At 42.1% G+C, this 16,830-nt stretch overlaps 1 protein-coding gene across 1 annotated transcript in view; it reads left to right on the top strand.

Annotated features, from left to right (window-relative positions):
* Positions 1-16,830, top strand: part of LOC136875626 (pancreatic triacylglycerol lipase) — an 81,198-nt gene that overhangs the window by 13,253 nt on the left and 51,115 nt on the right. The window contains exons 2-4 of the mRNA XM_067149167.2: positions 4,366-4,465; positions 6,045-6,201; positions 12,262-12,377. Of these exons, the coding sequence (XP_067005268.2) occupies positions 4,366-4,465; positions 6,045-6,201; positions 12,262-12,377 (373 nt within the window). The remainder of the gene's footprint in view (positions 1-4,365; positions 4,466-6,044; positions 6,202-12,261; positions 12,378-16,830) is intronic.

Here is a 16,830-nt window from a genome sequence, read left to right as displayed (position 1 = left end):
ATATTAATCAGTTTGATGACGTAAAAAGTAGGTGGAAGCTGTTGTATGGGAGAAATGATACTACGGATAAAACCAAACCCAAACCCCATGGTGCTACAGCCCTTGAAGGGCCTTGGCCTACCAAGCGACCGCTGCTCAGCCCGAAGGCCTGCAGATTACGAGGTGTCGTGTGGTCAGCACGACGAATCCTCTCGGCCGTTATTCTTGGCTTTCTAGACCAGGGCCGCTATCTCACCGTCAGATAGCACCTCAATTCTAATCACGTAGGCTGAGTGGACCTCGAACCAGCCCTCGGGTCCAGGTAAAAATCCCTGACCTGGCCGGGAATCGAACCCGGGGCCTACGAGTAAGAGGCGCGCACGCTGCCCCTACACCACGGGGCTGGCTCCGATACTACGGATACTGTCGGATATTAAAAGGAAGAGCCGGATTTTTCGCAACCGTAGCATAGCTGCGAATATTAGTAGGCATATATAGAAGAGGTGGGGTTGTTTGATACTGAGGTGGCGAAGGTGGTAATTGTTGGATACCCGGAACCGAGGACGGCGTGCCTGCTCGCTCGGTCTGGGAACTGGCTGGAGTATACGTACTGTAGAACCAGTGGAACTAGAAGCTAGACTGGCCTCATCACGGCGTTTCTTAATTTCACGTTCAGGGCTAGAGTGGTGGTCATCGTCGCTATCTAATGTTCAGGCTAATTTAGCAGATTCGTTGTCCATAAGGCGGGACCCAAAATGGTCTCGATCCGTCTCCTGGAGCTCCGACATGACACCGGGCGAAGTTTTCAGAAACTTCGGAAGATGGCGCCGATAGTGAAGAGTCGCCTCGATGAGTAGAAAGCTTGAAGAAACTGACACCAGATGGCGGAGATTGTAGATGGTCGCCGCAAACGCCTGAAGATAGAAGTGAGCTTCAAATACGTAGAGAGCTGGATCTAAGTAGATGTTGCTTGCCTCAATAATTGTCGCCTCGCTGCAGAACTATAATGTCTGATGTGAGTTCTCAAGGGCTCTACCTCGATATGAATCGGGATCTTCTGCGTTTCCTTTACGTTTACATAGCAACCACAGTACTGAACATCTTCATTTTTGGGGGAATGCCATTTGTAATAAGCAACGATTGAATAATATCGTATAGGCTTGTGACAGAAACGCACAGTTTTCAGTTCGTAGAATATAATGATCGTGTCCATATGTTTTTTTCAAATTTATCACTGTATGTGCCGGTGATCAATTTAGAGCAGCGCCTACACTTCAGCAGTATATGCATTCTGCCAAACACAGATGCCTAGCAGTAGTCAACATTCCAGACATCACGGCGCTCACAATCGAATACCGTCTCTATTTGAAATATTGACGTACGAATTACTGTATATCCCAAGATGTGACCAGTCAATCTACTTCGCCTTCAATATTTTCCTTAAATACTCAAATTATATATTCAGGATATTTTTAGATCTGTTATCCCCCACCTATTTCTCCTCGGGCTCCGACGAGCTCTTCCCAGCTTCATCTGGAGGCGGGGGGAGGGGGGGTTTCAACCCTCATTGAAGGGTAAGTTAATTTTGACAGATATTCAGTCTTGATGTGGGAAGTGCACGATAGAAAGAAATACAGATAAACACAGGAAAAGGAAAGAGAAGTAACACAAAGATTAATGCAGGTGGTGAAAGACTAGGAACACAGGACAAATGGATGTAGAACTAGGAATGATGAGGAGAGGGTCAGTGTATTACAGACAGCTGTGCATCAAGATGTGGAAGTTGTTCTTTTGTGTTTTCTTTCTATTTTCGCTCTTTCCTCATTGAGCTGTCACTGTCTTTGCCCCTTATTTTATGTTCCGTTCGATATTTCTATCTTTCTATTCATGGCTTGATTTTCACCTGTTTCACAATTTCTTTGGGTCAGCAATTAGCGTGGGCTTGGCCCTGTTTTACGTCAGGGTGCCCTTCTTGACACCAAACCTATGTGTAGGGATGTATTCACTTTTGCACTCGCCTAATGTGAACATGGGAAAAAGCGGAAAATCATTTTCAGTGCAGCCGGCGGTGGGATTCCAACCTATCACCTCCAGAGTGCAAGCTCTCAGCTACGTGATCTAAATCAACTCGCTCGGAATATGCACTTTCCAATACATGGCAGACGATTCCCTCCCTCGTTCGGAGGGTCTACCAAATTATCATCATTACCAATGTCTCTTGTTCTATGATTATTTTTAATTCTTTTTTACAGTCTACCTTACGTCGCTCCGGCACAGATAGGTTTTATGACGACGATGGGAGAGGAACTGGCTAGGAGTGGGAACAAAATTGCTGAGGCCTCAATTAAGGTACAGTCCCAGCATTTGCCTGGGGAGAAAACGGGAACCACGGAAAACCGTCTTCAGGGCTGCCGACAGTGGGATTCGAACCCGCTATCTTCCGAATGCCAGGTCACAGCTGCACGGCTCTAACCACACGACCAACTCGCTCGGCCCTGTGGTTGATTGTGACGAAATTTTCCTTCTCTAAACAAACACTCACCACCACCACCCCTGCATCAAAATTTTATATTTGTTTATCCTTGGAATGTCAAGCAGTACGACTGCAGATACCTTCACGCCGACCATGTAGCACTGACAATGTTGTAAGATGGACAGCAGGCAATGGTATGGTGGTTAACGGGATAAAACAAAGGTTGAAGGTTTCACCAGGAGTTTAAGTCCTCTCAGTTTTAATTATTGGCTTAATGGGGAGGGGTATTAATAAAAGTAACGATCTTCATTGGAGTAATTACATCAACGAAGTGGTATAAACTTTACAGACCTCTTCGCATGGTTATGCAAGTGTTTAGGGATTGAAGTAATGATGTTAAGGAGAGGGCGTTTAAGTCTCTGGTAAGAACCCGATTAGAGTATGTTCCAGCGTATTGAACTTCGATTATGATGCGAAAATTTAGTTTTCCAAGAATAAAGTGACAACAGTTGGGGAGGAAACTAACAGGAGGTCAAAAAATACAACAATGGAACATTATTTCCAGTATTTAGAACGTAACTTACATTTTCCCAGGATGACAGTACACTAAGTGAGTGTAGGTTCTGCAAGTTCGCCAAGCCATAAGTTTAAGGTACACCTAATACAATTTTCTTAGTGGGTGAATCACTGGCAATGACGAATAAATTCAAGTACTTGGGCTCAGTTATTACCACCGATACGACGATTGACGACGACGTGGAGCAACGCATCATCGTTGGTTGGACCAAATGGCGTTTACTGATAGGCTGCCTATGTGACAGGCGGATGCCAATTAGCTCAAAGGCAAGACATAGAAGACTGTTGTTGGACCCGCTCTCACTTACGGCTCCGAGCGTTGGAAAAGGCAAAAGAAACATGATCAGCAAATGCATGTAACGGAAATGCGATTGTTAGCGGTTATCACCCTCTTGGACCGAGTGCGCAATGAGCATATTACGAGGATCATTTAATACAGTCCCTATCAGTGAAGAATTAGAGGAGCGGCAGTTGCGCTGGTACGAACACGTACAACGTCGAGATGAAGATCACTCGTTAAGGGAGCTCTTGCAATCGAGGAACCAAGGAGAGAACGTGAGAGTCCGAGAACAACTTGGTGACGTACAGCCGGAAAGGTAAAGATATCCAACCGCAGGGAGGACTCTCTTAGGATCATAAATAACCGATTCTGACTGATACTTGGGAGTGTCCATTGTGGGCACACACACACGGCCAGTAACGAAGAAGAGTATTCTAAGTGAAATTGAGTCAAGCTGTAGCAAAGCTAATATAGTGAGTACTCTGTATGAAAGTTGTGAGATCTGCGGGGAAATTTACATTGATCAACTTTTAGACAGACGAAACTGCACAGGAGCGAAAGCTAGGAGGTCTACATTTCTAAGTGATAATCTGGAAGTAACAGACATGAAAGGAGGTGGAAAGATTGCTGGTACAAGCAGTGGCAAGGCGATACTCTCTATGAGAGGTAAAGACCAAGTTATGAATGAACACGACGGATGAATCTGCACGCATAAGCCGGCTTCGGTGGACGAGTAATGTGAGGCAAAAGGATGAAGTTGCGTCACCTACAAGAATAATAATGGAGTAGGCCATAGAGGGTAAGAGAAGTAGAAGTAGATCAAGACTAAGATTTAACAATTTAATGATATGGGATGTGGAATTAAACGAGGCTACACACAGCCAGTTGCCAATAGAAGAATGCGGACGAGCTTATTTACCTCTCAGAGGCTTGCAGACTGAACGCTGGAAGGCAATAACAGTCTATCATGGAACTGTAAGAATGTATGTATGCTTGATAAGAAGCATAATATACAGAACATACTATTTGTACATCGATTCTACTTGTGTATTTTCAGAGCTGTGCTATGGTGATTTGGGCTGCTTCACCAAGGAGAACTTCCTCGTGCTGCCGGATAAACCTGAAACGATCAACACCGTCATCAACTTGTATACCAGGTAAAAATTTTGGATTACATTCAGTAACATGAAACAAATTCGAGTTATAACTCCCATTGAAATGTTCCTGCCACCCAACTTCTTAGCTGAAAGGTCGGGGTAGCAAATTTCTGTTCATGGGTACCGGTTTCGAATCCTCGTCTGGTCAGGGATTTTAGCCGTATCTGGTTAATTACTCTGGCTCAGGGGATTGGGTGTTTATATCAATGAATAACTCTTCATACACATCCCAGACTTCCAACTACCACAGAAACACGTAATAGAAAATATATTATACCTTCGCAAAAGGTTGGAATCAAGAAGAACATAGTCAAATCTACATGAGCAACACAGTTCATATCCGCGATCCCATCAGGCGTGATAAAAACGGCAGGATAATAATAAGGAGAAGAAGAAGATATTTATCCTGAACAGTTTTCAATCTAACATTAATAGACTTATTGCTTGAATGTGAATGAAATAATAATAGAGAGAAAGATCCGGGAGAAGGAGCTGGGAATTGGTCAGAAGAGCGCAGGAAAGAATTCAGCAATAAAATAAAGGGATACTGGGCCAACATGAAGGCTCAAGAGGCCACTGAGAACACAATCCAGTACGTTAAAAGGGACAGACGACGACAAAAACACAGCTAGAACACAAGCAGGGTGGTCCACAGATGGCCTAAATGCAAAGAAAAAAAAGAGAGAAAGAATATCCAGCAGATATCCGCCCCTCTTGGGGAATTCCTAATCGGCCTCCTTATCAGTTCAAACAGAAAAATAATTATGGTTATGACATTTAGAGTTTTCTATGTTTTGTTATTTTCCTCTCTCGAGGAAGTGTACTCTTCCTCATATTTTGGACGCCCTGTCCCATGGAATTTTAGTATCGTTACTGGGTGCAACCTGACTATCAGTGATGCCGTACCTCACTGATGGTGGTCCTTATTGTAGGAAACTATTCATTGCAACTTGAATACCTTGAACAACATTTTTCTTAAATTTAATAATGACTTTACTGCATGAAGGAGCCTGGCATCTCGCAAATGATTGATATCGAATACTTACATAATAAATATTTTCGTACAGGAAATCACTTGATGTCACGCAGATAACGTATTAAATGCCTAGTATAACCCCGTCTTCAGTAAAATGAATTTGCTGCTCGGAACAGTTCGATGACGTGAAGATTATGTACTTAATATCTTCGACATTCCTTGTCTTCTTCTCCTTTTTCTTTATTATTTTGCTGCAGGGAACAGCTCAATGTCACGCGGATAGTGTATTAAATCTTGTACAGCCCTCTCATACGTAATAATGTTATGGATGCAGGAAATAAGTTGTTAACGCGCAGCTGATATACTTAATACCTAGGACAGCCACTCATTTAATTGTTTTACTATGCAAAACTGTTCGATGTCACAAAGGTCGTGTATTCATTTCTAGAATAAGCATTTCTTATTCATTATTTTGCTACTGGAAATGTTTCCATCCCGGGCAGATAATATTCCTAAAATGTCGGACATCCCTTGGTTACATGGAATGTAAGTGATGTACTTTTAGTCTGGAAAGCCCTGATTTACATAATTATTTTTTCACAGAAAACAACCTGATGTGCCACAAATGGTGTACTCCAGATCAACTCCGCACCGCGGAGCGCCCTTTCCCCCCGAAGAGTCAGCCGCCTTCATCATTCACGGTTTCAAAAGTAATGGATATGTGCGCTGGGTCAGAGAGACGGTGGAAGCGCTCCATCAGGTAACATTTCTTGTCTAAAATCTGACTGTGACAGAGAAACGAACAACTGCACACTGTGGTATATTTTTGCACTCTATTGCATCAGTGTCAGTTCTGTACAGGAAAGAACATTCATGTCATTTAAAAAAAAACATATCCATCACTTTGCCAGTGTTAGACGATGTGATCATTCTTCTACTTCTACTTCATAAAATATTTTTATGAACCATGTTCAGTGGCTGTGATGACCACAACTTTTAAGGAACGTTCAGTATTCGATATTTCAATCATTCGCAAGACCTGTGGCTCTTTTCTGCAGTAAAATCGCATTGTATTACTATTCACGATCGCATTTATACTGTGTTAAACAGAACTATACTCTTCTTCTTCCTCTTCCCTCTCCTCCACCCTGCTCGCAGTTGTGTTGTCGTGTGTGATCTGTGCTACTAATGTGAACTTGGCCCAGTCTTGTGTCCGGTGGTCCGTGGTTCGATAGCGCTGCATTTCGACCGACCAGCCGAGCAAAGGAGAGGCGGCTGCCGCTCTGCTGTGGCTCTAAGCCTTAGCATTGGGGGGGATGGAGAGGGCTAGTCCCCCGAAGGCTGTTCTGAGAACGGTTTTCAGTGGTTTTCCATTCTCCCAGTACAGGCCACGGCCGCCAACCCCCTCACCTCCTCCTAACATCTCCTTCACAGTATCACATTTCCCTGGCCTGAGAGAGGCTCGCTGTCCCCTTCATGGACGCAATGAGTACGTTTTAGTAGTAGTAGTAGTAGCAGGAGGAGGACAAAGTTTCAAGGCCGGAGCTGGTCTGCACGTATACCAGTCATAACACAGTTTTTCCCTTCACCTGACTACATGGAGAAAAGTAGTTGCAGATGCTCCAAATAAAGATGCCCACGAACTGGGGAATAAAATTCAGTCACGCTCTCCAGCGTACACCAATATATGAACGCGGTTTGGTGTAGTGTGTCTCACTGAGGAGTATTCATAAAAGTAGTCAGAAATAACACACGAGAAACATACACTAGAACAGTCTGAAAGCATGATGATGCAGCGGGGTGAAGTCGAACCGCAGATCAGGAAACAGTCTACGCGACGGCACAGTAGAAACTAGTATTTCAGACGTGATTGAATAAGTCCTCAAAGGCGGAATATTGGAGTTAATGGAGTTAAACGAAAGTAAGCCGATGTTGTTACGTCATCTATCTCATTCAATAATTACACTTCTTTAAAAGAAAACCCACCAATTCCACAACAAGAAATAGTACAACATTTTCATGCATAGTCTTTTAAAAAAGTGAAAGAACTTGGAGAAATTATTGCTAGCGACAGAAATGGATCAATTTTGATTCAAGTGTACAATTTACAGTCCAAAAACAACCAACGAACAAGGGCATACAGAGTGTGGAGAAGGAAAGTAAATTTTGCATTGCGTACCATAAGGAATACACCTAAAGTGGATGTTGACCATGATCATCCACCATCGAGAGAGGAATTCGAAATTTTGTGCAGCTATTTTCAGCTTATGTGCACAGAATTGACGAACCACTACGCATTCGCATATGTTGCAAAATGAGCCGCGCACGAATCACCTCCCACACTACTTTTCCTACCTTTGCAGGAATCCATAGAATGATCTATCAGTAAAAGTTGGCAGAGAAACATTCCTCCGAATCAAAAGTTGGTATGTAATCTTCGGACAATGCCACGAGGCTACCGAGTAGCACAAATTGGAAAACAATTCCATGACACTTACAATAGTAATGACAGCGATTCGGAAGATGAATAAGACCGTATAATAGTCTTTGGGTCAGGACCACACTTGCGAAAGTGTTCTTATTGAACAACTTGGTACACTGATGGCACTCTTCGTACACAAATATAAATTGCACATGGAAAATATGTTGGTAAACTCCTACCATTTGTTTACGCCCTATTACACAACAAAATACAAGATATTGTACGAGGATGTCATTGAGATATTCACACAACAGTCTCCGATTGTAAATAGGATCCACCACAGCCATGAGTGATAATTTGTCATTTCGAGCCCAAGTAGGCTATCACTTCAGCTGTTCAGAATGTTTTCCAACGGGCCACATTACGCTTCTATTTCTTCTAACTAAAATGGAAAGCGTGGAGAAAAATGCAGGGTGCTTATAATGGCCGTAATGACATCTCTGTTAGGAAAGAGTTTGGTGAAATGTTAAGTCTAGATATTTTCTAGTCAGGCCTTAGAGCAATCCCTAGACAACTGAGTAAGTTCGCTAAATATTTCAAAAACACATACACCGTCGTGGTTTCCCGAGAGAGGAGGCCCCCTGCTGAAGCTCGTTCTCCGTCGCTATTACGGAATGAATTCAGTGCTGTCAGATTCAAGGAACTTTGTACAAACAATGCAACAGGTGGCTATGGATGAATTTACTACAAGGATAAAGTACTACTGGTTCCTGCGGTAAACAGCGTTGACACTCACAGCCAGTTAAAACAAAAGGTTACATTCTTTTCAAATGAGGAGCTACAGATTCCAAACCACTATATCAAAGGAAACATCCTTCCTTGCTCCAGTTAACAGTATGTATTCAGAAGGAGGAACATGGCACAGAAATAAGGATCGAGTTGGATGTTGAGCAGATGGTTGCACAACCGTAGAATTCTAAATATACTAGGGGCGTACTATATTGTTTTACACTTTAATTTTTGTACGTCAGGGTATGGTTCACATTTCACTTTTGAAGGTGGTGACGTGTAACTAGTGCCTTGTTCCACCGTAGGTAGCAGCACACGCACAGGGACCCACGAATGCAGTCATCATAGCCATTTTATAACAACACTGCCAGCGTAGGAGCAGACAACATGGAAAGCAACCATCAGAGACAGCGCTGTACGTCTTAGTTCCTATTAAAAGAAGGCGTAACCATAGCAGAAATTCATCGGCGCTTGGTGGCAGTCTCTGGAGGACATGCACCGTCATGGAAAACAGTTTACAACTGGGTGGAAGGTTGGAAAACAGGGCGCACATCGGTAGACAAGGGAAACAGTTCTGGAAGGAATGTGACAGTGTCAACACCAGCCAACATCACCCGGGACGAACAGGCCATCCAAGGAAACAAATGCATTACATTTAAGGAAATGGAGGCAGCCGCGGGTATTATCCGAAACACCCTGCAGCGGATCGTGCACGGCCACAAATAGTTGGGGAAGGTGTCATCACCTAGGTGCCTAGACTCTTATCTGCAGACAGAGGCGTGTGGACGTGTGCAGAGAACTTTTGCAACGCCATGATCAAGATCCAGCCGACTTCATGGCTGGGCTTGTGAATGGTGATGAGACATGGCTCCATTACCATGAGTCTCAAACGAAACAACAATCGATGCAACGGAAGCATAGGGGCAGTCCACCGCCAAAGAAATGTCGAACAGTGATTATCACCTGTTCGGAGACATGAAGAAACCTCTACGTGGTCGCCGTTTTGCGGATTTTGCAGAACTGGACACAGCTGTCAAGGCATGGGTACGAAGCACTCCGAAAGAATGGTTTCACGAAGGTCTGGAGAGACTGACACATCGATGGCAAAAGTGCATACAGTTACAAGGAGATTATGTTGAGAAGGTGGACGCAACAACTGATGTGTGATTTACTTCATTTAGGTAGAAAAAATAAAGTGTAAAACAACATAGTACGCCCTTCGTACGAACATGAAGCAAAGACTTAAACCATAATTTCAAGGTACAAAGGTACAACGTGCTTTTACCCACAGCATCCTTGTTAATGTAGCAAAATGACGTTTAAGAGTGGAGTAGCGATCATGGGGGCCCACCTACTGGTGTCAGACTCGTTTCCGAATCTTTGTTATCCAACTTCCTTTGGTCAACTCCTGTTCTCTTCTTATCCCAACAATTAAGGAGACCTAAGGATTCGGTCACTTCACCGCCTTTCAACGAAAATGTAAGAGGGGTTAAAGTATGACATGGCAGTAGGTAATAAACCCTGGATATGGCCACACGGAGATGCCGTTTCATTTCAAACTTCCCACTTGTATCGAGCAGGATTTGTAAGGTAGCTATGTTGATGATAAGCTTATGACATCACTCGTCTAGGGTGGGTTCGAACTTCACTCTCGGCGTCTTGACGATAGTTTTCCGTGTTTACCCAACTTCATACCGGCCCTTTCCTATCCTAGCTATACCAAGAGGATCTTACTGAGTGATGCTGAACCACTAACAAGGATAAACGCAGTCCAACCCTCCCCTGAACAAAAGATGTTTTTCCTAGAAGTGTCGGAACCTTTCCTCTCTCACAACACAGGCATGCGAAAGAAAATGTTGCGATAAATTGCCTTCGGTTTAACTGATTTCAATCGTAATTTTACCGATGATTTCAAACTTGGCCTCAGTTCCTATTTACAAAAAGGTAACAAATTCTATTTTTTAAACAACAAGAATGGGAGGAGACACAGATAGGGGAGGGGGAGTGGTTAGTGGATGTCCGACGTTCATTTCTAGGAATAAAAACTGGATTTAACAAGTTCTTCCATACTATTTTTATTAAAATTTCTTCGTTTATTTCCGAACTCTTTCATGTACACAAATATGAAAACACCGAGAGAGTGGTCGCGTGGTTTGGGGCACGTAGCTGTCAGATTGCATTCGAGAGATAGTGAGTTCCAGTCCCACTGTCGGCAGTCCTGAATATGCTTTTCCGTGGTTTAAATTGCAGGGGCCGTACCTTAATCAAGACCATGACCGCTTCCTTCTCGTTGCTAAACCTATCCTATTGTCTCCATATGACCTATGTGTGTCGGTGCGACGTAAAGCAAATTGTAAAACATAATAACGAATATGAAAATGTGGATGTTCGTTTCATTTATATAAACACGTGTGTCTAAATCCCTCATTATTTTAAAATAATGTGGCTAAATAATATCTACTTCTGAAAACACTCTACGTGATAGAATATTTTTTCACTGTTTTCTTCACAATATCCATTAAAAATACCACAAAAATAGTCTAGAGGTTTGAAGGAATTTTACAATCGCAGTCTTGCGTAATCTGATAATTCCATTGTTTTGATAATCACTACCATCACCGCCACTACCTCTGCACACCTTTCAATACATAGTAATAAATGAAAATATTTATCGAGACAGTTGGCCGTGCTGTTAGGGGCGCTCATCTGTGAATTTGCATTCGGGAGATAGTGGGTACGAACCCCACTGTTCACGTAGTTTCTAATGTTCACCAGGAAAATGCTGGGGCTGTACTTTTATTAAGGCCACGACCGGGCCCTTACTACTCCCTGCCCTTTCCTATTCCCATCGTCGCCGTAAGAGCTATCTCTGTCGATGCGACATTAAGTCGACTGTAATATATACACAGAGTGTCCTTGAAATAGGTTGAAATATTTACAGAGGAGGCAGCACGCAACGAACGAAGGAGAAAGGGTCCTATAAATTATGGTCGCACACCCACTACCTTCGCAGTTATGGTCCGTTATCACAACCCACAATGATAGACATGTCTTTGACCTTTGACCTTTTCTTCTTGCTCGATGTGACCGCCATCCATTGAAATGCAGCCTTCCACAGTACGTCGCATGGAACACCGCTGGCTATTGCCGGATTGCATCATAGGTATAGAACCCGCGTCAGGAGAATGGGCAGGCTAAGGTATTGGCCCTCCCCGATTAGCCCGTCACTCATGGAGGACTCGTGTTAGATGTCGCCTAATCCTACGATGAAAACGAGCCTGTGCCCCATTATGCATGTATCACATTTGCAGTCGTTCCTGTAATGCCACATTCTGCAGCAACACAGGAACGTATTCTTGTTTTTGTTCCATACGACCCTCCGTAAATTATTAGAACATCGTAAGCATTGACAGTAGTGGTAGGGGACCATAATTGCGAAGATATTGGGGTTGCGACCGATGTTATAGCATCTTTTTCTTTCGTTTGCTGCGTGTTGCATCCTCTTTAAATATTGGAGACTTTTTCAAGGACACACTCTATATTTTAGTTAATCTGTTCATATAAAAATCTGTATTAATGGGGTCCGCTCATTCCGTTCCATTTTTACAGGTTTCTAGCATCGAGAACGTGTTCGTAGTGGACTGGAAAGACGGAGCTGACCACAGTGTTTTCACTTACCCTCAAGCTGCAGCAAACTCGGCCGTAGTCGCAGCGGAATTGGCCAAGTAAGTTCCATATTTTTAATTTATTCACTTAAGAAAGGGCACCTAGGCCGAGGCTCTTAATGGTGCAATACAAGGATAAAATATTGGCAGAGTTTAGAAAATATTTACAATACAATAATACCTTATTTACAAATACATAACAGTCCGAGAGAAGGGAAAACACAAATATATAATACTAGCATTTGCACCCGTTCCTCGCACGGGAATGTACAGTAGATACATGTTTCCTTCGGGAATTTATGTGAAATAACATGGCGCTATTCATACGTGTAATGCCACATGTTAAAATTATATTTTCCTACGACAGCCCGGACCAGTAACGAAAATATGATGTTGAACAAATTCTAGAGAGACTGAGAACGATTTCCGAATTTATTGTACGAAACAGTTCCTGGTCCGAAGTTGTGAGAAATTCTCCATGGTTCTCAGGTTGCATATTGTATATCTGACCACCTGCGTGACGCTCTGACGTTGACGATACTTCTATTAATATCTGCCTTACCGAAAAGTGTAAAATGACTCTTTAGAATTTCCCGCTAGACACCTTGAAGTGACATGCACGACATGCCTCACGGGACTTGGACTAAAAATCCCGTTTTTTTAACCATCTGTGTTTTATTCCGTCGTACGATAAATACGTACACGGCATAAAGGAACGAAAATAACATATTCTTAAATGTTCCTTATATACAATCTTTTGATTGACCTAATGTCAACGAAAATATTTGAGAATTATATTCCTATAAATACCAACTCTATGTGGTTACCATGATCGTATGCACCCGATAACACAATCCAGATGAGTAAATTATAAATAAATAGTTTGGTTGAAATAAGTCCATCAGTTTTCCCACATTTAAGAATACACACTACAAACAGATAGACAGACAGACTGACAGGCACCTAAGGAAAGGTTCTACCTCATGTTTCCTTGGTGTTCAGATATTTTAGATGGGGTTAATTTTCAAGCCGAGAGAAATATTATGCATCCTCTGATTTTCTCCTGGTATGGACCCTTCAAACAACTGTAGATGTGCGTCACTGGCTGCAGAGCATGAAGCCCGTAGAAAATAGTATTTTTCTCCGTCATTCGAAGAGTAATCAAAATTGTGTACATAACAAAAATATTTAAAATGAAAGAGTATTCCACACATAGTCTACGGATTTTGCATATAATCAATAGCGTAATAGAGAATTGAAAATATTTTTCTGGTCTTCTTATGAATGATACGCATGTCAAAATCTGCTCCTGGAGGGTTAGGCTCTAAATCTGAAGTTTGGTCGAGATTAGAGATGGGCACTATCGACTGATAACTATCGAACTAGTCGATAGTTTAAACTATCGTAGCAGTCGACTGCTTTAAAAAACTAGTCGACTGAATTCAGTCGCATTCCCGTCACTGATCTCCCACGTTTTGCTCTCCAGTCAGCAAGCAGCCAAGCACTACTAAACAAGTCGACTGAATTCAGTCGCACTCCCGTCACAGCGAATGGAACTATCGGTTTATGGTCACTTCGGATATTGAATTTATAATATGTTAACTTTATAGGTACCTACTTAATATGGCGATTTTCTCTTGTCGATTATGTGCTCTTTATTTCGTTGCATATTTGTTTATATTAATTACGTTATTCATTTATAATACATAACTATAATAACTGTCGTAACAGTCGACTGCTTTAAAAAAACTAGTCGACTGAATTCAGTCGCATTCCCGTAACTGATCTCCCACGTCTTGCTCTCCAGTCAGCACTACTAAACAAGTCGACTGAATTCAGTCGCACTCCCGTCACAGAATATACAGTAGTGCGATAGTGTGTTTGGCTATTCTCATATATATTTTGATTGTGTACTAGCCTACAGCAACACGTTTTACATATTATTGTTAGCATTGTTCAGGAATAGAGCCTCATTGTCGTCTTTCTACGTTTCACTGTCCATTTAGCACCAAGAAAGGCCATTCGTATGATGTTGGTTCGTATTAAGGGCATCTCTATATTTGTTAGCCCCATGTACGGACGAGTGCGTAAACCGGATTTTAATCTGCGCAACTGTGAATTCCTCGATAGTGTGATTATATAATCCGGGATTGGGGTATGTGCCCAAGGTACAGTACTATTGTGGCATTTGCCAGGAATGAATGTAGAAACCCTCATGGAAAACTGGTATCCGCTGTCCGTAAATGGAATACGGAACTGGGATATCCAGGTGGTGCAGCTTCTTATTCCTAATGTGGAGCGGAGTGGACTTCTCGGCTGCGAACGTGGGTCCCTTTGAATAAATTTGTAAATCACTCAATATAACATTAATTTTTTATCTAATGGGTGTCTATACAAGTGATTTCTAATTATTGGTAAATTGCGTTAAATTGAGTCGAATTCGTAAAAGTACGATTCTCTACTTTTGATACGGAGAGTTTCGACTGGAAACATTCGAATGTTTTTCATGGAATGACTACTTGCGTGATATGAATACTTTCATTCGACTGAAATCATTCGACTGTTCAGTCTTCTCAACGGGAAGTAATGAATACTTTTGTTCGACTGAAAACATTCGACTACTCAGTCGACAGTTCGAAGGGACTATCGCCCGAGTAGTCGATAGTGGTTTTCAGTCGATAGTGCCCATCTCTAGTCGAGATATAATCTACAGTGTAAAGAATGTATAAACTCTTCTTTTATTTCTACAAATCCCAAATATATCCTGTGATTTATAAGTGATATGCGTATCTAAACCTGCTCCTGGATGATTAGACTCTAAATACGAAGTTTCGTAAAGATATAGTCAATAGTGTATGAGAAAATTGAAAAAAGAGTATCTTCTGGCCTTCCAATTTGTGTTTGGTTTCAGTGATTTTTTAAAGAATATGCATATTGGAACCTGCTCCCGGATGAGTAGACTCTAAATATGAAGTTTGGTCGAGATATAATGGATAGTGAAAGAAAATTGAAAAATACTCTTCTGGTCTTCCTATAAACCCCCAATCAGTTCAGTGATTTTTAAATAATATGCATACCGAAACCTGCTCCTGGATAATTAGACTCTAAATGTGAAGTTTGGTTGAAACATAATCAGTAATGTAAGAGAAAATTGAAAAAAACGTCTTCTGGTCTTCCTATAAACCCCCAGTCTGTTCGGTGAATTTTAAATGATATGCATCTCAGATATTGTTCCTGAATTAGTAGACTCTACTGAGATCTATTCAGTCATATACCCGTGATGGTGGAACAAACAAACAAACAAACAAACAAACAAACAAACAAACAAGCAAACGAACAAACAAACAAACAGACAGACAGACACAATAACTAAAAACTATTGATATGATCTCAGGTTTACCAAAAACGGAGAAATATATGAAAATTTTGCGAAATAAATAGCATTACAGACAGAGGACTCCCCAGAATTTTATTTATAAGATAAGACCACTTTACATTATTTGGTATGTAAGATTGACTGCTCATTTTCTTTTATTCATTGCTTATTTATTTTTTTGTTTAAATGTTGAAATTGTTGCTGCCTGATGTATATGTTAGGGAGAGCATTGTACGAGGTTTGTCCGGAAAATACGTATAAAAGTTTAATAATAACTTTATTTGACAAATATTCAGGTATTACAATATGTTCTCCTTCAAAGTACTCTCCCTGAGACAAGATGCACTTCTGCCAACGCCGTTTCCACTGTTGATAACATTGTTGAAAGTCTTCAGTTGTGATGCTGTTCAGTTGCCGTGTCGTTTCTCCCTTGATGGCTTTCACATCACCCAAGTGCCGCCCCCGAAGCACCATTTTGCATTTCGGGAACAGGAAGAAGTCACAAGGGGCTAAATCGGGTGAATAAGGCGGGTGGTCTGTCGCGGTGATTGAGCTTCGGGCCAAAAACTCACGCACAACGAGCGACGTGTGAGCGGGCGCATTGTCGTGATGAAGGATCCACCTGCCCCCTTGTGCCAAATCCGGTCGAACTCGGGCCACACGAGCTCTGAGACTTGATGTTGATACGCTGTTCCTCAATCAGAGAGAGCTCCATACCGACGGCAGGTGAAAACGGGTAACTTTCAACAAGCAGCCACACACTGCTACTGACACGCAGAGCTCTCCGACTCGAACTGAGCGTTGAGAAGATTGGCGACAACAGCAGTGCCACCTGGCGGCGCCTCCACGATACGTGATACGTCACCCCGACGGATTTATAAGTATTTTCCGGACAAACCTCGTACACCTTCACAGATTAGTGCCGCAAGGAGTTACAACTATACTAGATTTTAAAAATTGTGTATGGACTCTCTCTGATCCTCGAGTGTTATATGAGTGTATGTCAGAATTTATGATACAGACACTGTTTATATGAAGCAAATTATGCTTAATTTTATATACTATCGTAGACGAAGCTCTATCGCGTAACATATGGAGTGGCAGAAGTCTGCATTTCTCATACAAATAATCCGTAGG

Source organism: Anabrus simplex, chromosome 6, assembly GCF_040414725.1.
Source record: "Anabrus simplex isolate iqAnaSimp1 chromosome 6, ASM4041472v1, whole genome shotgun sequence".
In the NCBI taxonomy this organism is placed as follows: domain Eukaryota; kingdom Metazoa; phylum Arthropoda; class Insecta; order Orthoptera; family Tettigoniidae; genus Anabrus; species Anabrus simplex.
Note: the sequence above shows the minus strand (reverse complement) of the source record. Positions and strands in the feature narration are given on the sequence as shown.